The sequence below is a fragment of the Gambusia affinis genome, linkage group LG02, assembly GCF_019740435.1.
Source record: "Gambusia affinis linkage group LG02, SWU_Gaff_1.0, whole genome shotgun sequence".
Taxonomy (NCBI): Eukaryota; Metazoa; Chordata; class Actinopteri; order Cyprinodontiformes; family Poeciliidae; genus Gambusia; species Gambusia affinis.
The window spans coordinates 7,959,824-7,981,340 of NC_057869.1; the positions used below are offsets into that span (position 1 = coordinate 7,959,824).

The 21,517-nt window shown below is 38.5% G+C and overlaps 1 protein-coding gene and 1 long non-coding RNA gene across 3 annotated transcripts in view; one reads left to right on the plus strand and one right to left on the minus strand.

Moving 5' to 3' along the window:
* The window catches only part of tox3 (TOX high mobility group box family member 3), a 51,953-nt gene extending 33,220 nt beyond the window's left edge, over nucleotides 1-18,733 (plus strand). Inside the window, exons 3-7 of the mRNA XM_044144359.1 lie at nucleotides 5,318-5,566; nucleotides 15,561-15,824; nucleotides 15,974-16,204; nucleotides 16,284-16,364; nucleotides 16,713-18,733. Of these exons, the coding sequence (XP_044000294.1) occupies nucleotides 5,318-5,566; nucleotides 15,561-15,824; nucleotides 15,974-16,204; nucleotides 16,284-16,364; nucleotides 16,713-17,504 (1,617 nt within the window). The 3' untranslated portion in view covers nucleotides 17,505-18,733. The remainder of the gene's footprint in view (nucleotides 1-5,317; nucleotides 5,567-15,560; nucleotides 15,825-15,973; nucleotides 16,205-16,283; nucleotides 16,365-16,712) is intronic.
* LOC122847016 overlaps nucleotides 6,544-21,517 on the minus strand; it is a 92,788-nt gene continuing 77,814 nt past the window's right edge. For both annotated transcript variants that reach the window (XR_006373308.1, XR_006373307.1), the window contains 2 exons: nucleotides 11,045-11,083; nucleotides 6,544-8,455 (listed from right to left, as the gene is read on the minus strand). This is a non-coding gene — a long non-coding RNA (uncharacterized LOC122847016). The remainder of the gene's footprint in view (nucleotides 8,456-11,044; nucleotides 11,084-21,517) is intronic.

A 21,517-nucleotide genomic window follows, 5' to 3' on the forward strand; every position in this document is an offset into this window, starting at 1 on the left:
GATGTTTTATGCAAAATTTATGTTTTGCTAAATTTTTTTATACTTTCATTTGAGTCTCAATTTGAGTTGGCTTTTAAAAAAATATCCTAGCCGTTTTTTTAGCAAAAAGTTACTTTTTTTGATGTCTGGAAAATTAGCTGTTTCAAAAACCTGTTGATTGTTAAGTTATAGCCGACTCTGTGCTGTTACCTAGCAACCCCAGCCAAGCCCAGCCAGTCACCTAGCAACCCAAGCTGAGCTCCATGACATTTGGTCAGCTGGTTTTACCTCTTTTTGTGCTGTACACAGGCTGCTGGAAAACACAAGTGTTTTGCTGTTGATTAACCGTACAGAAACCATGCTGCATTCTTGTTGGTTGTGCATAAGGCTTTAGTAATGCTTTTCAAAGATGTACAATTGCATATTTGCACATTTCTTTGCAGCCATTTTCATGTGCAAGTGTAAACATTGAGTTGGGGCCAGCAGCAGCTCATTTGCTTATTTGGATTTAAAGTGACAGTCTAACAGCAAACATTCATAACATAGCAACACCCTGAACAACTGCTATCACAGAAACTGACAAATAAAATAACAAAGTGTTTTTGTAAAGAAACCTAAAACTGAAATGATTGATGTTTCAAGTGAAATGGTGTTACCAAGCCAAAATGATGTGAAGCAAAGTTTTTAGAACTGTAAAACATTTTGATGAGGTAAAAGTAATTTCCTGGTCGGACTTTTGCTCTACTTTTCTTGTTTATTCCCAATGTGTTAATTTGAAATACAAATATTTGGGTGACACCAAGATGTATATATATTTTTAATTTGTTTACATTTTACTGAGGTGCATCCATGTAATCGCAGAGACAAATGTATCTATAGGTTAAAATATTGAAAGAAGAATTCAGTCACAAAATAAAAATAAAACGTTAACAAGTGAACTTTAGCATTTAGCTCAATTTAACACTAACATAGAACTTATAACTAAATCTGTTTTTACAACAAGTCTTTAAAGAGATAAATCTTGCATATTTTGTTATACAGTGTCTTTGTTGGTTATGCTGACACAGAGACGGTTACCACCAAGGATAGACAAGTGGGTATTTCCCACGCAACTGTTTAGGATGCTCCCACAGGGGTAAATCAAGCCTCTCTGTTACATGCCCTGTTCTGCCCTCATACAACCGAACTCTGGCTGGCGGTGGAAACACACACACATCCATATGCACACTACTACTCACTCTGTTGTGTTCCCTCTTGCCCACCCCTTAACATGTACATGCCTGCACACCCAAAAGCCAGCATTTGACTTGGCACTTAGCTGGGCTGAGGCTTTCAGAACAATTTAAATGGATAATCAGGCTGGTGATGCAAAGAAAGTGGATTGTGCATCTCTTAATCTCCAAACAGAGCTCCCTAAGCTGCTCCTGGTGCAGAATTAGACTGGCTTTATGCAAAATGACACCAGACAGTGTGTGACACTGTAACACTCTGTGGGTTCCAGTAAAATCTGGCACCTCTACCCTGGGGAGAAGGCTTTCTCAACACAGACAGCTGACATCTTCCATAACCCCCCCATATGAGACACAAACTCCATGTCTCTATTATCGGTGCCCCTGGTGTAGATGTTAATTTGCATCATCATTAGCAATGAGAGGAGAAGCACACAAGCACGGTCTTTGATACTGATCTTGCTCCATCCACCCTCCCCCTCTGTAATATTTTGTTTCCCTCTGTCCTTCTCCTTCGTCTTCCTCTGTGTTTTAGAAGACAGTAAACACTAGCAGTCTTCTACACTGTGTAAGTATTTGTGTTATACTTAAAGGTCGCTGTCATGCTTGTCTTGCTCTCCTTCAAAAGTAGCTTCGACCTCAGCCAACTTTCATCTTTGACATTTGTCCAAAATCTCATGGCTAAGTTCATAACTTTATAGCACAGCTCTCCATATACTATCCATTATCATATATTGAGCCATTCTAATTTATCTTATGCAATGTAACTCTGCAGGAAATCCTAGTTCATTAATAGCACACGTGAGCAATATTTTACCAAATACTTTTGTACTCTTACTTGAGGAGTTTGTTTACTTTTTCTTGAGTGAAAATATGTTGAAATGGCATTTCTCTTTCTTGAGTGCAATTTTTGGGTACTCTATGCATCTCTGCCCCCCCCCCCAAGACCACCTCCCTGAAATAGTAGCAGTATCATGGTTTCCTTCAGAGTTGATGGGAAGCTGGGTGGAGCTAAACACAGGGAAGAAAACCTGTTAGGAACTGCAAATTGCTTGTGACTGGGCCAGAGGTTGACCTTCCAGCAGGACAAAAAGTATAATCACACAGTGAGAGGTACAATGGAGTGACTGGATGATTGCATATTTGATTCCAATTGGTTAAAATCCAGACCAAAATCCATCTAAGAATTTATGGAAAAGAATGAAAATTGATATTCATGCAATGAATGGGGGAAAAAAATTCAGTCTATGTATGTTAGAAAGATATAGCCCAAAAGACTATGATTTAGTTCTATGTTTATATAGAAATACATAGTTTCATATCTGGCTCCTGAGCATTCAGCAAAACTGAAAGAAAGCATGCAGTTTTCTGTTGGAGTTGTTGGAGTGGTGTGCAGCTGTCTTCATATTGCTGCATAATATGATCCAGATGAGACTGGAACCAGATCCAAAGGCTGACCCTTGCTCCAGGTGGGAAGCTGAAAATGTTCTGAAAATGCTGAACAAAGACTAAAGATGGGTGATTTCTGATGTTTCCCTTTTGCTACTGGAAATTTCTCCCATGATTCAAGACATTTTGGTCTGGTTTGGTTTAGACTTAAAACATTTGCTAATGTGCGTTCTGTTGAAGATCTGCTGCAAGCTACAATCAGTTTTCTCTTTCTTGTAATCGACTAAAAGGAAACTATGCAAGAACAAAGCACTGACTGTATTAAGTCTGTATTGAAAGTGTTAATTATTGATAAGGACCTAACATTTTCTCTGCTTCCCAAAATCACTATGAATTTGAATCTGGCTCCTGTGGAAAGAGAACTAATTCTTTAGCCCAGAGGGAAAAATATAAAGTGGCACACAAACAGTTATGGAACAGGGGGAGACACTGAAAAGGAAAGTATAACACTCTTATTAGCTCTGCCTTCCTCAGTTTTTGTAAAGACAGCTGCCCTGAGTAGACAATGAATTAGTTTCAAGTGTCAATGTGCTAAAGCAAGCCAGGGGAACATTAATACTCCTTAATCAAGGTCTGTGTTGGCATATTCCCTTCCTTGTTTCCCTTCTGTTATTCCACCCCTTACCAGACAAAGAAAGGCAGAGCAGAAAAAGACTGGATTGTTCAAGTTATGTCTGCTGACTAATGTTAAAGTGTTTAATACATCTCATATTTTTGAGTAAAAAACCTTTATACATGCATGGGTATGAGCTTTATTTGCATTTACTTAATTGCTAAACCTGCAATGCATAATAAAGTACTTGGATTTAAATGCCATCAAGGCTTGGAAAAATGTAATAAATTCTTGTGAGAGTTGCATTCAGGTGTGTGTAAAGGTGAGTCAACAGAAGGATGGCTGTGCAAATAGCTATAATCCAAGATTATTCTATTGGCCAAATGGTTTCACACCTGAATTCCTCTGAAATTTAAATATATGATGAGTAGTGAAGACAGCTTATCTCACAACGAGGAGATAAAAGTGACCAAGAGCCAAGAAGCTCTTGACGTTTTTCTCTCAAAGTCTGAAATCAAGGAATATGCAAAAAATAAAAATAAGCAAACAGCTTACTTGAGAACAAAAATGATGACATTATCAGGAACACTGAACATGGACCTCAGTGCATAAACCAGTGGTATCCAAGGAAAAGAAAACAGAAAAGTTTATAGTTCAGTTTATGTTCATATAGTAGAAGCTTCCAAGTTAATTTAACCAATGAGCACTAAGAGGTTAAGTGAAATGCTGCCTATGTGCAGTTGTTTGGAGACTTAAAGAACAGGCACCCTGTTGAGGGATTTAGAAGTCCCTCTTTACTCCAGAGCAGTGGCAAATGGACATTGGGACAAGAAATTTACTTTGAAATGAAATCTGGCACTATTTACACTGCGGTATTTCTTTGCTCCTGTTCTTTCTAGTATTATTCTGATGCACACAGCCATGACACAGGCACAGAGGCCGTGTCACTAATGCAGATGTCAAACTTATATGTACTTCTACAGTCATTTTCTAACAACATTTCATTTGTCCATAACCCCCACACTAATACAGCGTGTATTTATTTGAAAGTCAGCCATCATTTACAGTCAAACATTCACTCCTTAATTTGGCTCAAACTTAAAAACAATTCGCCACAACTATATATCAGTAATTCCTGAGCAAATGAATCACTCAAAATGAATTTATGTTTCATACTACCATGGTTATAATGTGATTGCTAAATATGATGTTACAAGCTATCTAATTACAAGATTCAGAGCTTTTATTCTTTTTAAATACATTCTACAGTAGATACAGTTTAGTATTTTAACACACTAAAATAGATTTTAGCACAATGCAACATAACGTTCCTAGTCTTGGCATTGAAAACCATGTCAGTTTTAATAGGTGATGAGGTATGTGTGACTCAGCAGCAGAAAGGCCTAGAACTTCAGGTCACATGCCGTGCAATAATGTGGTCCCACACTGTGGTCATTGTGAGAAGATGAATATTTTGGCTTTGCACAGAGTAGCTTAATGCAATATTGCAGATGAAAACAAGACCCAAGTTGGTGAACAGTCCCATCTCCAAGAAGGCACATAAGCAAATTAAGCATGACCAAAAGCTTTAATACGAAAGGCAGAAGGATTAGGCTGTTTGATGAGCAGATTCAAGGGTGCAGGCGAGGGGGAACAAAAAGAAACACTTCTGGCCAGGCGTAATAATCTTTGAAAATGTTCTTTAAACCCATCTCCCTGTGACGTGCATTTTCCCTGCACTTCAACCCAACATCTTCCATCCCCAAGATTAAGGGCTTTTATCATGTATCCTCTCTTTTCTCAGTGATTGCTGCTTGATATTTCTGCTTTTGACGTCCTCCTCCGCATTTGCCTTTCACATCTTTTTCTTCCCCCCTCAAAGTGGACTTCAGTAGGTTTAGGAAATGTTAAATCTAACTACTCTTAGAGGCAAGTGTGTTACCACTCTACTAAAACACTCTCCGCTTAAGCAGAGCTGTTTGATTTAATCCCTAAAGGTGTACTTCCGGCAAATTTGATAAGACCCACCACAGCAAATGCTCCACTGCATTTTACTGTTTTATGATTTTCTTCTGTTTTCTTTTCTTTTCTTTTTTTTTTTTTGCAGACATTTCATACGCCCAGCTTGGGGGATGAGGAGTTTGAGATCCCTCCCATCACACCTCCACCTGAGACTGAGTCCAGTCTTGGACCTGAAGTGAACTCGCCCTTTACAGCGATGCCAGAGCCCCCAGCTCAACACAGAGGTCCAATAATTCCCCAGTTTCCCCCACAGAGTCTGGAGCTTCCCTCAATTACCATCTCACGCAACATGATGGACCAAGAAGGGGTGTCTGTCAACAACGGCCAGCATGTGGTGAGCACTGCCATGAATTAAGTTGGTTCTTTTTTTTTTTCAATAATAAAATTAGAAAATTCTAATGTCCCTAAATGAAATCCAGTGATTCTATGTAAATGAATCTCAGTATACATCTGGTCTATGAAGGCAGAGGTTTGCTAGAGAACATTAGAGATCAAACAACAATATGTAGGAAATGAAACTGCGCAAAAGTTACAAGCAAATTGAGTTTTAAAGTCTGATGTACAACCCAAGTGTTGTACACCTAAACAGATTGATCTGAAAATAGAAAGAACACAGTACATCTGCAGACCTCTTAAAACATTGCTGTCAGGTTTAGTGGACATCCATGACTAGAAAATCTGAGCAATAATCCTGAGGCCTATGGCAGCTTTGAATGAGTTAGTGGAACTTTGGAGATCCTCAGCTAATGAGGGAAAATTTGTTGAAAGAACATTATTTGTTCACTTTACAAATACAGCTGTGGTGTCAAGAAGTGTCAAGTAGAAATACATTAAAGATGTTTTGTTGCTCTGTATGATGGGAACAAAATCAAATATTTTAGTATATGCCCAACATGCAATGTTAAAGGAAGAGGGTAATTCACAAAAAAACAAAAAACATGAAGTTTGTAAAGGGTTAGTGACTGGTGCAGAGGCTGACCTCAAAGCAGGGCAGCAAATCTAAGTGTACAGCAAGAGCTCTATTATGGTTTAGGTAAAGTTTTTGTCGAACTGGCCCAATCAAAGTCCAGACCTACACCCAAAAAATGGCAAAACTTTATAGTAAAGTTGAAAGATGTACTCCAAAAAAAACCTGCAGCCTTAGTTGTAAAAGAATGAGGGCAGTGAAAACATAAGCACAGCACACTTTTCAGACTTTTACTGTCAGAAAATCTTTAAAAGACAATTATCATTTTCCCTCTATTTCACAGTTCTGCTCCAGTTTGTTTGTCGGTCATAAACTCTCAATGAAATATATTTGCTGTTGTAAAGTTGTGATGTGACAAAACACAAAATGTTTAAGAGATGTGTACTGTACATCTTTGCAGTACACATCATGCAAAGATGTGTACTGCAGAAACCCAAACTCAGTTTGAAATGTCTGTAGTTTGTCACAGAAGCATCCTGTATTTGCAGCTGCTGCTCCAGATGAGATTTTTGATGAGATATGCAAAATGAAAAATTATGATTTAGATGGGTCTAGTTCTGGAAACCACTGTTTTAGGTAATAAAATGTCACCTTCACAGCTTTGTGTACATGTCCTGTTGTCAGCACATCTGGCACAGCATCTGCCCTTGTTTACAACTCAGGATCTATGTAATCACTCTGAGTAAATGTCATGATATTATATTACTGCAAAGATTCAAAACACAAGACAGAAAACAAGAAAAATTACCATGAGTGTAGATGACCCCTCCCTCTGCAGGATGAACAGATGTGAAGAGATCACAGGTGTTGGAGTACAAAACACATTCATCTCTGCTAGGACAGTGAAAATGCCACACAAAACTACCACCGTTTCTCATACTTATTCATGTTTTTTCCAGAAGCTTCTTTTGCCAGAGTGAAAGCTAATAGTCAAATATTTTTGACTAAAAATACTGTTAATCAAAAATATTTAGTATTAGTTTTGTTTCTGCAATCTACAGGTTTTTACTAATGAACTTACCTGCAGTTTAGCCTAATCCTTTTTTGCTTTGTATTAAAAGTACAACTTCACTAAATTATGTTAATGTTCATAGACGATCATTATAACTTCCCTATAAATCTAAAGTGAGAACCATTCACACATAAGTTTGATTAGGGTTATATTTAATTAGTAGCATGAATAATCACACTCAATAAAATCAGATTTCAGTAACAAACTCAGCGCATCAAGACCTGCAGTGTGAACGTACCTTAAGAATTAATTGGAGATTTTAGATTTTTGACTTGGAAAAACCCACAAGTAACTATTATGAATGAAGATTAATCCCATCTTTTCATAAATATGTATTTTGGGGGACATCAGGGAGACTCTTGAGCTCCACAAATATATCAACAATAATACCATTTTTTTTTTACTTTAGGCATAATGATTTGCAATGTCACACCTAGACTCAATGTGTTGTAGGTGCACGTCTAAAAACCAGTGGAATTTGGTAATTGTTGAGAGACTTTCAACTTCTGTTAGTGATACAAGACATTAGCAATATGTTCTTCTTCATTTCATGCTTTAAGCACATATTGAACATTTTTATAAATAGAGATCCTACAGTGCTCTATGTTTGTCACTGGTTTAATGAGAAACAAACCGTCAGAAGTGCTAATGAATTATTTAAACCTCCAGCGTTCATTACATTCTGTATGCATGGAGGTTATATTGCAAACTGAACTCTTGGCTGTTTAAAGAACTCTGACTGTACCAGTCAGAATTCAGACTTCAATGGGAATTTCTGTACCTTCAATCTGGAGCTTGGAAAATTTGATTTCCAAGCACCAAGTGAACACATCATTGTTTATCACTGTCATTTCCACAACCTTCCAAAATTACTAGTAATAATTATTTATTCCAAAGCTCCCATGATTTCTAAATTCAACGAAATAAGATTATTAACCTCAATGGATGAATGAGGAACCTTCGATGTTCAAGACTCCTCATGGGTTGAAATACTCTGTAAGATACTGCTTGCTTTTATTAAATCTGTGATCCTATGAGACCAATCTAAGTGACCTGCTAAGACACAATGCTTTAGGTTAAAGCTCACATCCACACTGTCTGCTCTTCATAAGAACATACTGATGATCATATTTGGAACTACAGATTAAAATAATCTTGTTCTTCATGTAGATGTCGTGCTGCATATTGTGAGATTGTCATCTGAGGGTGGAAATGCATTTTCAAATGCCACAATTGTAGAAGCACTGAGGAGAGAAAATGGAAATGTCACTGGCTGACTAGTTGTCTTACAGACCTATTACCGAAATGGAAAATTCATTTAGGAGAGAAGAAATAAAAGAACAAAAGCGTGAACGAGGACACAATGATATCTGTGCCACATTTACTTTGCGAGCCACAAATCACATTGCATCAAACCAAGCAGTCATTATCATTAGAACTGTATGAATAAGTGAAATGTGTGTGAGAAGTGCTGCTCTCACACTCTCTGCTCTCAGATATTTATTTACATTCCATATGGGAAGAGGCTATAAAATTTTTACCACTCTTTTTCTTGCTTCTATTCATCTGGCATATAAAATAATTGCAGCTTTTAAAATATCTCTGTCGCATATACTAAGTTAGCCCCAGAAGGGTTTTTGCCTAAGGAATTTTCATTTCATGGTCAGTTAAGCTTTCTGCATCTGGAAGAAACGGAACCTCGACACAATTACATTCCTGACTGTTCTGCCGACTTGCTGGAGGATTAGATTTGATTCTCAAACATTATTCCTCTTTAACACCATTTGCATGGCTCATGTCTCTGATTGTGCAGAGACTCTATTAAAATCTGAGGGGAGAATATGGGTCTGTGCTCCCTGCCTACCGGCATTGTCGCCGGCACACTGCTCACTTGTTATCAGTCATCGCACATTGTAGCCCAGCAAGGCTTGTGGTGGCCCTTCATTTTTCCTGCAAATGGGATTGATCCCCAAAAGTCTTATGATGGTGTCTATAGCAACTCTTTTCATCTTTGGTTTTATCTCTGCTTTTGCTTTGAAAGCAAAGCACAACTCCTAAATGAGATAAGTAACAGCGTCGTTTGCAGGGGCTTCCATATACAGAGACAATGATTTACGCAGGCCCTAGGAGAGGTGTTCTGTCATTTTGTCAGCACACTGATAAAGGAATGACAACCTTATATACATGATTACATTCTGTATTATTTGTTGTGGCTGCAGGGGCAAACAAATAAACTGTGCACTATTGCAATTACATTTTTCATCAAGCCTCCATGCTCATATTTTCCAACACTTATTTTGCTTTCTCTGTGCTGGCTTACTGGTGTTGACTACTTTCGGTGTGAAAGTCTCTTTCTTATCACAACTTAATGAGAAACCCATCCAGTGAGTGTACCTGGGCTGTTTTCAAAAGCTTCTTCCATGCCAGTGCATTGCCAAGTGTTGTGCTAATTCCTCCCCCCTTAATGTTGAGCGTATGTCTTGTAAATTGGCCACAGATGCTGGGCTCGTACGAAAAAGAAATACATTTTCTCAGCTGCAGTGTGCCTAGCAAGCCCTGAATCTGAAGTCATTATTTATTTAATCTGCTCTCTTAACAAGCTTCTGACTCTCATTTTTGTCTCGCAGCATGTGTCCTCCTGATTTGTGATTGAGTCTCAATAGTGCCAAATAGTACTGGAGTTAGAGCTGCCAGTATTGCTTTATTCACAATTTCGTCTCGATTTTTTTCCCTCCCTGCTGCACAGCGAGGGTCTGTGGGTTCCATTTCAAAAAACACCTGGTGCCTTCACCACATTTTAGGGTTTTCTTGACACATGTAAGCGTGTTCTGAAATGGGCTGCGTGTCCTGTGTGATTGGATCCGAAGCCTACAGTAGTCAACTGGTTGGATTGGATGTTAAAATCAATATTCAGAGGATCCGAGCCCCGCTGTCTCATCACATTTACCACCATGGGGTGACGCATTATGTATTTTTCATTTTATTCATAACTAGCTGTTTCACATGCCATTAGCTTTATAGCCGCAGATATGCTAATATGTAAGAGTACTGAGTTTTAGTCATGTAAGAAAACAGAGAAGCTAAAGAGCTACTGAAAAGAGCACAATGATGATTTTTTTTAGTACAGATTTATCAAAGTATCAGTATCACTTTTGCAGTAAAAAATATGCAAAAAGGTACTTTAGTTAGCAGAATAAAATATTTTTAGCATAAGTTGTATTGTTTTTAGTAGTACAAGTAGTCAGTAGTGTTACATGTGATATTAAATATGTTTTATGTTTCCAATGGAGACCTACTCTTATTTAGTGATGCTGTGCTTCCACACAGATTGTAAGCCGTTTTAAAATATGTTTGTTTGGTATTCAAAGCAATATTTGCTTTTAGCTCTTATTGTGATGTTTCGCTGGAAGTTTTATTTTTATTTAAATATCTATAAGCTCAGATGTCACATAAAACAAGTTGAATAAATTAACCAAAGTTGTTGGTTCAGCCAGTTTGGGTTTTTACAGCCTGAGAGCCAACCCAGAGCCATGCTGCTGATCATATCATGCATTCATTATTTTCAGATCTATTAATAACCACATAAATTACTTAATTTATCTCATTATCCCAGCAAACAGATGGTCTTATGTCTCTATCTTAATTTATTAATGCCATTTTAAACAACAAGAGATGTTTGTGAAAATTTCACAATCTTCAGTAAAACTGAAGCTAAGCCTGCTTAGAGCAAGATTTATCAACGCCATCTGGCAATATTTAAATAGCCACAGTTTTTAATAAGTGAGTCATAAACAGTGTTATACATTTAGAGGGGGAAAAAAAATTAACTTTACCTGGAACTTTATCCACCGACTCTTCCTCTAAGTCAGGTCCTATCAAAATAAACAGTGGGAACACAAGAGACGTGCTCATGTTAATCCAGTGTTAATTTGATGTTAAAAAACTTTCATTCAATGCAAACTTAACAGCTTTTTCTTAATTAGGCAGATCCAAAACAACGGCAGTGGAACAAGAAGGAGCTGGTTCTAAACAAACACTGCAACCAGTTTAGCACTAGAACCAATTTGTTGGTAAAACAAATGAAAACAAAACATTTTAAATAGAATGCAGTTAGAAAAAATGCAGTTATTGTGTATGGTTTTAATAGTAATTTCATAAAAAAAAAAAAAAAAAAAAGCAACACTAAGTGTGGAAAATTTGATTGCATTCATTATTTCAACAGTTTCATCTCAAGTTTGTTTAGATATCCTTGGCAGATTTCCAGTGAGTACAATACCTTCACTACTGTCTGGTCAAAGCCCACTATATCCTGAATGAAATGGAAAATGTGAGCACTGTTGCAGAAAGCCTGTTTTTCTACACATCCCTCTTATCTCCCTTTCAAGCCACGAAGCACTGACATGAGTTGTACATCAATTTAAGAGAGTGGATTTTTTTCTTCTTTTTTTTTTTTGCCCCCTTCTCTTTCTTGACAGCAATTGTGACATATTGGGTCAGTCAGAAATGAAAAATATTCATGCAGGCATGCAATACTTGTAATGAAGTCTCAGCTTGACCTTCTGCATGATTGATTTTGTAATTTACTTTTTTGTAAGGTTCTCAAACTGAAATGATGTCATGTTGAACAAGTTTTAAATACACATAATCTATAAAAGAGAAATGGTAGAGAGGGGTATGGGTCAGTGGCTGTAGCAGACCGTGGGGAGGAGAGGGAGCCTATCGGCCTGCGAGTCCGAGAGCAGAGGCGAGCAGAATGAGGGAGATGTGTTTTTAAGTGCGGGTCAGGGGTGTACGAGACATATAGACTGATATTTTTTTTTTTTAAGACAGTGAAGTGTGTTTGACTGAGATGGAACAGAGGGGGCTGGTAGGAATCATCTTCTGCTGTTCTAGCCTTTACCGGCATTCAAAATTCCATTTTTCTCATTTGGCTTAAGCACAGGCTTCAGCAGGTTGCAGAAAATGGAGGAAAACCCCCCCGATGTACCCGTTTAGAAGCAGCGTAAAGGAATATGTGCAGAGCACTGATAAACTATCTTTAATAGGACTGACCTTTCATGCTGGCGAAAGTTACTGGGAGATTCATCCTTATAATTACCATATAGATGATTTTACCCCTCTCCTGCCATGGAACATTTCCAAGAGCTCTGGCATTGATTGAATGGAAATTGAACTTGTTAACATTCTTTTCAGCCTGTTACAGCTTGGCACTACTGTTCATAAATTCCACCCAAATTCAGATTTTCAGTATCTTAAAAAAAGACTTGAGGCTGTTTTCATGGGCGTCAGTGTTGAGATTTTTATCACCCACTGAATGCAAAATCTTGCATTCAGTCCTGCAGCAGTGTTTACTGTGGAAAAGGTTTAGCACATTGTCAATACTTTGTGATTTTATTTATTTTGTCCTTGTCTCCTTGTTTGGAGTTGAAGTGGCTCCAGCAAACAAGATTGGAAACATTTTTTTTCTTTATATGAAGCATATGACTGGCAGCATTGTGTTGTTATTGTTTGCCGTTTCATCTTTTACTTAGAAAACAACACAGTAGGGAATATTACAAATGGCATTTACATTCAGAAGCCCTTTAATGATTAGACAGAACATTTCAGCTTCACAGCAACACACACAAAGACGAAAACACACCCACACAAACATGTAATTCTAAATAAGGGGGGCACATCTGGCCGCTGTGTTCTCAAGATAAAGACTTATTTGCAGTTAAATGATCATTATCAAAATATCTCACTGCTCTGACTGCTGGTGATACTGCAATCAAAATGCAAATGAGCAAGCTCAGGGACAGAAGTAAACATGAATTTGTCACATTTATATTCACAATCAAGACATCTGTTACTTAATATCTCTAATTTGTCAAGCTTTCTTTTAAATCAGAATTATAATCCTGGAATTTCTTCAAGATGGTTGATATTGTACTGATTAGGATTTTTTTCTACGCTTTTCTTTTAATGTATGACTTAAAGCATATGTTTCGAATCAGACCCACACAAAATTTGGAAATAAATAAATTGCTATGTTATTTATAGTCTATATATTTTTTTGTCCCTAAAACTCTAAAGGTCCCTCCAATTGGTCAAATACTTTATTTGCATGCAAATAAGGAACGGTCCCTAAATATATCATCCAAGCAGTCCTATGCCATTGCAGTATTCAGTGCTTTGATACAATATCCCCAAATTTTACCAGATATTTACTCAACCAAAACAAACCATATGATCTATATTGTTGAACTGTGAACAGCAGTGTTTGTTTTGCTGAATGTGCAGCATCTATCTGGAAGCCGACTGGAAAAAATCCACCAAATTACTAATCAGAATAGTCAACCTCATAAAGTCAAAACTGGTCCTTAAGAATTGTGCAAAAATTTTATTACTGTATGACCACAACTAATGGTATGTGCCTTTGATGATTGTTAACCATTTACTGCTCAGTAATAACTATGGCCCTTGCTGAAATGTAAATCACAGTTGTTTGGTTGCAGGTCTGTTTATGGCAACATTTATTTGCAAGATTTCCAAATGGGCAGTATCACAACCTTATTGCATTGATTTATTTCCCCGGCTTTGCCCCACCTTTTGTAGAAACCTGCTCGCACTTGTAAATATGAATCTGTTCTCACTCGGTATATTGTATTTATGATAAGCAGGAGACGCAGCATATGAGAAAGAAATGGATTGTAGATCCAATATGTGCTGTCTGCAATAGTGTTACAGTATTGTTTTTGAAGACGGGCATTCATAAGGTTCTTTCAATAAAGCCAGGTGCATGGGTTTATGATGTGTTGATGTTGGGAGAGATTGAGTTTGCGCTGCTGAATACCAGATGGATGAACGCAGGGAGAACAAATCACCTTTTCTGTTCTGTTCAAGTCTCCTTCTCTGTTTCATGTCAGCTCTGCTGGCTCCCTGATCAGTCTTTCCTCTGGAGAGCTTGCAGAACTTGTAATTTCATTCTTGTCACAATCAGTGTAAACATGTTGTTTGTAACATTAAGAGACTTTGAAGAATTCAGTGTTTTAGTTTGACCTGTAGAAAGTCTTTGGCTTGATACCTTCAGATTATGATTCTTTCCAGAAAAGCATGTGGCATGAAAGTTCTGCAATGTTGCAACCTAAAATAAGGCACATATGTGTTACTAGACTAATTTTGTGTATGTACAAAGACTGTTCAAGTTCCTTTGTGGCACTAAAAACTGGCAAAACTAAGCCCTGAGCTATGATTTAACCGATGGGCTGGGTGCCCATCCAATACTTATTTGTCAGGATAATTTATCATTTCTGGTGAGAGACATTTAAGAGTCAGGACATCTTGACATGAGATCTTCCACATAGCAATCCAACATCCAGAATCGAATGACCAATTTTCAGTTCTGGAAAAGGGAAACAGGTTGATGAGTTTGTGCAGAAGGGTGTTACAGCGAGTACAGCTTGAGCTCAGAGATGAGTCTTGTACAGACAGATCAAGACACATCAGGGACAATAGTAATAACTGCAATGGCACAAAATGCATTACTATCTGCAGAATCTGTATCAGGTTCCTCTTTATGCAGGTCATTTACTTTACTTAAAATCAATTTTGTCACTCTTGTAGGTCATGAAAATAAATGTGTTCAAAACTTACCTTTTTTTCTATTAAATCAAGACATGCTTAGGCAAAAAATGTTCTTATTTATAACCTCAACAAGCCCTCCTGAAAAAAACAAATGCAGTGGAGAAAGACTTACATCTTCTTTTATCTAGTTAAAATTGGTGCTAATTTTCACATTTTGTAAATGCAACATTATTCAGTCCTCCCCAATATTTATTACAATTGAAGTTCATTCATACAGACCACTTGTCCAGGTTCAACTGAGTAAGGGTCTACATGATCTACATGACTCGATAATCCCTATGCAATTTTTGGAGCTATGTTCTCCATACCTTGAATAAGAGCTCTGACTTAAAACAGACCATCAAACCTTTACTTGGAGTCTTTAATCCAGTGGGTTAGCAAGATAAACATATTACCTCCACAGAATATTGGGTTTGGTTCTTGTGGGTCTCTTTTGGCAAGCTTTGCTATATTAATGGTATAGAAAACCACTGCCTCCCTCGTCCCTATTAATCTGTTTTTCAGACATGGTATATTTTCTGTCTTAAAAAGATTCATTGTTCTGCTCCAAGTCATTCTGTTACATGTTGTTCATAACTTAGGAATGCTTTCACTGCATTAAAGCAGATCAATTTCATATTGATTTGGTCATCAGCTGTTTGTTTTTTTTGTCTTTATAAAAACGTTTCGACTTTACAGACAGTATTATCTTCTTATCTTACCCTGTCGTTTTTTTTCCTCTAGAATGTTGGGCCCGGTCATCTGCGTCAGTACCCATCTAACCCATCCATGGTCATGAAGTCCATCATTAGCATGAACAGTCCTAATGGCATGATGTCACGGAATCAGCTGTCCACCATCAACCAATCGCAGCTCAACGGACAGCTGAGTTTGAACATGGCTGGACCCAACATCAACCACACATCGCCATCACCCCCTGCCAGCAAGTCAGCCACGCCGTCTCCATCCAGTTCCATCAACGAAGATGACCAGGAGGACAGCAACAGGGTGAGTATCTTCCCATGTTCAGTGGCTTTTTGAAAAACATGTCTAACTTGGCATAAATGTAAGGCAACGAATGCACAGTGGCGTGAGAACCTATTTTACCAACTTTAACTGTTTTTTTGTTTTTTTTTCAAACTTTTCTTTTGTTTAAGGTTATTGGGGAGAAGCGGCCAGCCCCAATCGATCCCACAAAGAAGCCCAAGACTCCTAAAAAGAAAAAGAAGAAGGATCCCAATGAGCCCCAAAAGCCGGTTTCTGCCTATGCCCTGTTCTTCAGAGACACCCAGGCTGCAATCAAAGGTCAGAACCCCAACGCTACCTTCGGCGAAGTGTCCAAGATTGTGGCCTCAATGTGGGATGGTCTTGGAGAGGAACAGAAGCAGGTATTGTAAAATTTAGATTTCATCATCTGAACATATCTGCAATTTTTACTCATTTAGATCTGCTTCTGTCTTTTTAAAGGTTTATAAAAGTAAAACAGAAGCTGCCAAGAAGGAATACTTAAAGGCCCTCGCTGCTTACCGTGCCAGCTTGGTCTCCAAGGTGAGAACCCTGTTTGTTTAGCTCAGAAATGTATTTGACAAAGAAATATTTTACTTGTGGGTAGAGTACACACAATTGTATTCAAATAAGAATGGCACTACTTCAAGTTATTTTTACACAAGCAAAAGTAAAAAACACTTATGAAACTAACAAAAACTGCAGAGTTTGTTCATCATTCAGGGAAGTTACTCACAGTGAGTGAAGTGTACGTCATAATAAAATTCCTCAAGTAAAAGTAAAAAGTACAGCACAGTAAAAAAATATTCCTAAAAGTAATTTTTTTTCCAGAAAAGTTACTCAAATGAATGTAGCTAGTTACCACCCTTCATGTTTCTTCATTTTTTCCAGGCTGCAGCAGAATCAGCTGAAGCTCAAACCATCCGAACCGTTCAGCAGACCCTGGCCTCCACCAGTCTGTCCCCCGGCCTGGTGCTGCCCACGCCCCACAACCAGCACCCTGCCATGCCGTCGGCTTCCCAGGCCCTGCAGCAAGCACTGCCACGGGCCATCGCCCCAAAGCCTCTGCAGATGAGACTAGGGGGCAGCCATGTCGTGACTTCAGTCACAGTTTCCCACCAGAACATGTCCTCTGGGATGCCTCAGCAGCTGCTGGGCCAGATGGGTGCCGGTGGGCCCACTCAGTCCACAGCCGTGTCTCAGATGAGCCCACCCATGCAATCAGTGCAACAGCACACCATGCAGCAGCTCCAGCAGCAGCAGCAGCAGCAACAGATGCAACAGCACCTCCAGCACCATCAAATGCAGCAGCAGCAGATGCACCATCAACAGATCCAGCAGCAGATGCAGCATCAGCATTTCCAGCACCACCTCCAGCAACAGCTGCAGCAGCACCACATGCAACAGCAGCAGCAACAACAACAGCAACAGCAGCACATGCAAATGCAGCACATGCAAATGCAGCATCAACTGCATCAGCAGCAGATTCAACATCTCCAGCAGCAGCAGCAGCAACAGCAGCACCAGTCGCAGTGTTCTCCACCGCAGCACTCTCCTGGTACGCCACATTCAGTGGGAGGCTCCGCGTCTCTTGGTAGTCCGCAGCCAGCCCCTCAGCAACATCCCCACCCCTCCCAAATCCAGGCCCACGCACAGGTCCTCTCCCAGGTCAGCATCTACTGAGCCAAATGGAAATCCTAGGAATAGCATAAAAGCATCACTCCATGTTGCTTTTCTAAGTTGCACTTAAGAAGTGTGTAAAATTTAGAATGTTATATAAAGAACCTGTTTATTGTTGTAGACAGATATGCACATACATGTATAGGGGGGTCACTATGTTAGCTGGGGGTTTTGTCTATGAAATAGGCTGAGAACTGACAGCAGCCTGTCAGGCTGAGTGCCCAGTGGTCGTTTGTGACGTCTTTCAGTTGTTCATTTGAACCGACCGGCTTTACAAAATGCTGAAAGACGTTTATCTCCCACTATTTTATTTAACAATAAAGCTTTATTTATGAGGCCAGAGATGTGAGATCAGTACAGCGCGGGGATATTTGGAAAACATTTTTATCACTCCTTGCTTGGACTGAGTGACTCACTAGATCTTTGCTGGAAACCAGGAACCCACACACCAAGTCTTCGTTCCCACACTGGCCAGTATGTACAAGACTTTCTTTCCTCCATCTTTCTTGCAGATCTAACTGTTCAAGTCATCACACAAGAGGTGGCTCTGTGATATTTAAAGACACTTTCAAGCTATGTCAGAAAAGCAGACAATGTCTTTGAAGAATGAAGAGAACTGGAAATAAAAGGTCTTTGGAAGCAGTTATCTGGATGAATGACTGAACTGACAGAGACAGAAACTGCCATAAATCATTTATGTCATCACACCATCAAACTGTAGCTGTAATCTGCTGTACATGTTTTGTAGAGAGGGGAGAGACGAGATCTCCTGTTTGCAGCAATTCACCCTCCAGACGATTTGCCCAAAAGTGTGTAACTGGCTTTTCCCACTCTTTCCCCATCCAAAAAAATAACTTCTTTAATTAATCTTATTGTTTTTATGTCAAATGTATAACAGTTAAATTATGTTTTTTTATTATGCGTAAGAAAGGGGATATTTTATGGCAAACACAGATTTATGGATCAAGTTAGATGATTTAAGGATCCTTGTATTTTTACTCTGCTTACCAACACTGACATTGATGGAAAAATACTGCAGAGCCAGTTTGTTGCACTGCCAAAGCCAACTCAAAAGATATTGGAGTTTGTTTTTGTGGGATCTTTTTTTTTTTGTTTGCCAGTTGTACAAAAGTCCACGAGGGAAAAAAAGAAAATGTAAATTTTTTCATATCACCTGTTGTAAAGTTTTAATATGTGAGGCTTTAATTAAAACATTGTTTTAATGACCTGTGGATTGCTGTATCACATAGCGCATTTCTGCTCTTTTATACTTTTTTTATGAGTTCCAATAGCAATTAATTTTATTTGTATTTTGCTTACAAACCAAGTACAGTTAAAAACTGTCCCTAGGATAAATGCATATTGGTATGGAGTTCTTGGAAAAAAAAAGATGTTTGCAGCTTAAAGTAGGAAACATAATTTAATGTTGGAGTTTTTTGCGCAGCCATGAAGACAATTCCAGAGACATTCCATCACTAATATGATCGTAGCCATAATTTTGTATGAAGTATTATATATTTCTTTGTGTCTCTGTTTAAAATTAAACTATCAATCAAATATTTATTCAGAGGAATCAGTTTTTTTTAGGCCTTCATTTCTATAAAATGCTTTTACATCCTCTTGTTAGCTACTAAATGCAAACATATTACAATACCTTGCAAATGTTTAAAAAAAAAAAAAGATAATTAAACTTTTTTCACATTTTGTTATATTCTCATCCAGGCAGACAGGTTAGGTTTTAAAACAATATCCCATGCTTTATAAAATTTAAAAGGGATATATACAATACATCTTTCAGCAACAGAGAAAGTATCACACCACTACAAACCTATGGCCATATAGAATAGAATACAACAAAATAATTCTTTATTTACTCTTCCTGCGCTGCACACAAAAATCTGTTGACAACTATTAGTAGTACAACTTTACAAATCATAACTTTATGACACAGTGTAAAGAAGGAAGTCATTAGAAATCTAATTTTCAGTTAGCTGCATGCTATGTTGCAGGAAACAACAAACATGCGACTGAAGATGATTGGATGAACCCAAATCTTCTGGTCTACATTTAAAAAACATCAGATGGCGAGGAAAGCTAACATTGCTCATCACCCTAAAAACACGAGCCGTGCAGTGATTATTAAATTTCTCCTTGGGATCAATACAGTAGTTTTGAATTTTGAATTGTTTGGAACATCATGGTGGCAGCATAATGCTGTGGGTTTTTTTTTCCAGCTTGGGAATTTGGTCAAAATCTTGATAACAGAAGATAAACTGCTAAAGACTTCAGATTGAGCCAGACACATTGGAATGGTTTAGATTGAAGATCCCTTACGTGTTAGAATGACCCAGTCAAAGTCCAGATCTAAATCCCATCAAGAACATATGGCAAAATTAAGCTTGGTCTGTTTAGACAAGAACAGGCAAGAATTTCAGCCTCCATAAGGGCAAAGCTGGTAGAGACTACAGTGTGCATGCAATTGCACTGAAAGGTGGCTCTACAGAGGGGCTGAATGCATATGCAACCCACTTGTTTCAGATGTTGAGGAGTAAAAACTTTACGCTTCATAATTATTACCTGATTTGTGTTAAAAAAAAGTCTGTGGTTGCATTGTCACAAAATGTGAAAAAATGTTAAATAGGAAGCGGTACGTCTGTGAGCCATTATACACATTCTCAGTGGATCAAGAGGTATATGAGAGAAATATCTGTATGTTTTTGTATTAGGGCTTGTAAAAGGAAATCATTTAAAATGATGCATAAGCATTCATGCTGTCTTCAGTGTGCTGCTCTGTTTCTCAGTGTTTTAAATTGGACATGTGTTGTAGCAGTGTGTAGGAACAGAGCTGACGCTGGACGAGGTCAGCATGTAAACAGGCACTTGTCTCAATAACAGTCCCCCTTCTCACACACCAGTGCATTGGATTCCGCCTTTCTTAGTCCCTTCAAAATCGCTTCATTTCCAAGACATCCCCAGGGGTTTGCTGAGCTCCCTTGAATAAAATGGTGTGCGGGGGAGGGAAGGCAGGCAAACAATAATTATCATATCTGCACAATAGGCTGTGAATCCATTGGCCAAGAGAAGACCCTTCTTTTCTCCTCCTTCACAGCAGTGGAGAGATTTTAAACATGGGTTAATGGTAGTTCAAATTAGATCAAGAATTTACTCCTGAGCTTCCCTGATAGCAGCTTTGAAGAACGTTAAAATTTTCTGTTGTTTTCAATTAGTCAGCTTTCAGGAAAGCATTTGGAACCTGGAACCGAGGCCCATCGCCGCAGCGACGGGCTCTCGAGCTCGGGATGGAAATGATGCCCGTTTCGCTGCCGTGATTAATTGCGGCATCTGTCCCGTCAGAAGCCCAAGTGAAGAGGTCTGCGGGAAAGCAGAAAATAAGCACTGGCAACAGTCTTGGAGTGCTTATGATGAAATGAAAATTAAAAACAGCAAGTGCTTTGCATGACCTGAATCCTAATAGAGAGAGAGACGGAGAGAGAGAGAGAAAGGAGGGTGGGAGAGGGAAGAGGAGGAGAATGTGAGAGCGGGTGTCCATGGATACCATACACACGCTTTAAAAACACACAGTAATGAGGCTCTGGGAAATCGCTGTTATTATTCTGAACAGATTCACAGCAGAGCCCATTAATAATGCATGCTGCTCCTTGTTATTCCATAACCCCTTAGAACTGCGGTCACTGTGTGTACAAATATCTCACAGCCAGGGTTGGAGTTATGGGACTGTGCAATAAAAAGGTTACATATATTTTCAAAACTCTGTTATCCACACACATCATTTACAAGAATAATACACTGCTCCTCCTGTAATGGAGCTTGTGGTAATTTGAATAGGTGAATAAACAAATTCCCCCTGTTGTATGTGATACACTTTTATTCTTTTTATCTTTTCGCAAAGCAATGTGATCATAGAAATATGAAGCAATCAATATCCTCCACTCATCTTTTTTCCTGTCCTCATCATTAACCAACACTGATGAAACGCATGAAGGGCACCATGACAT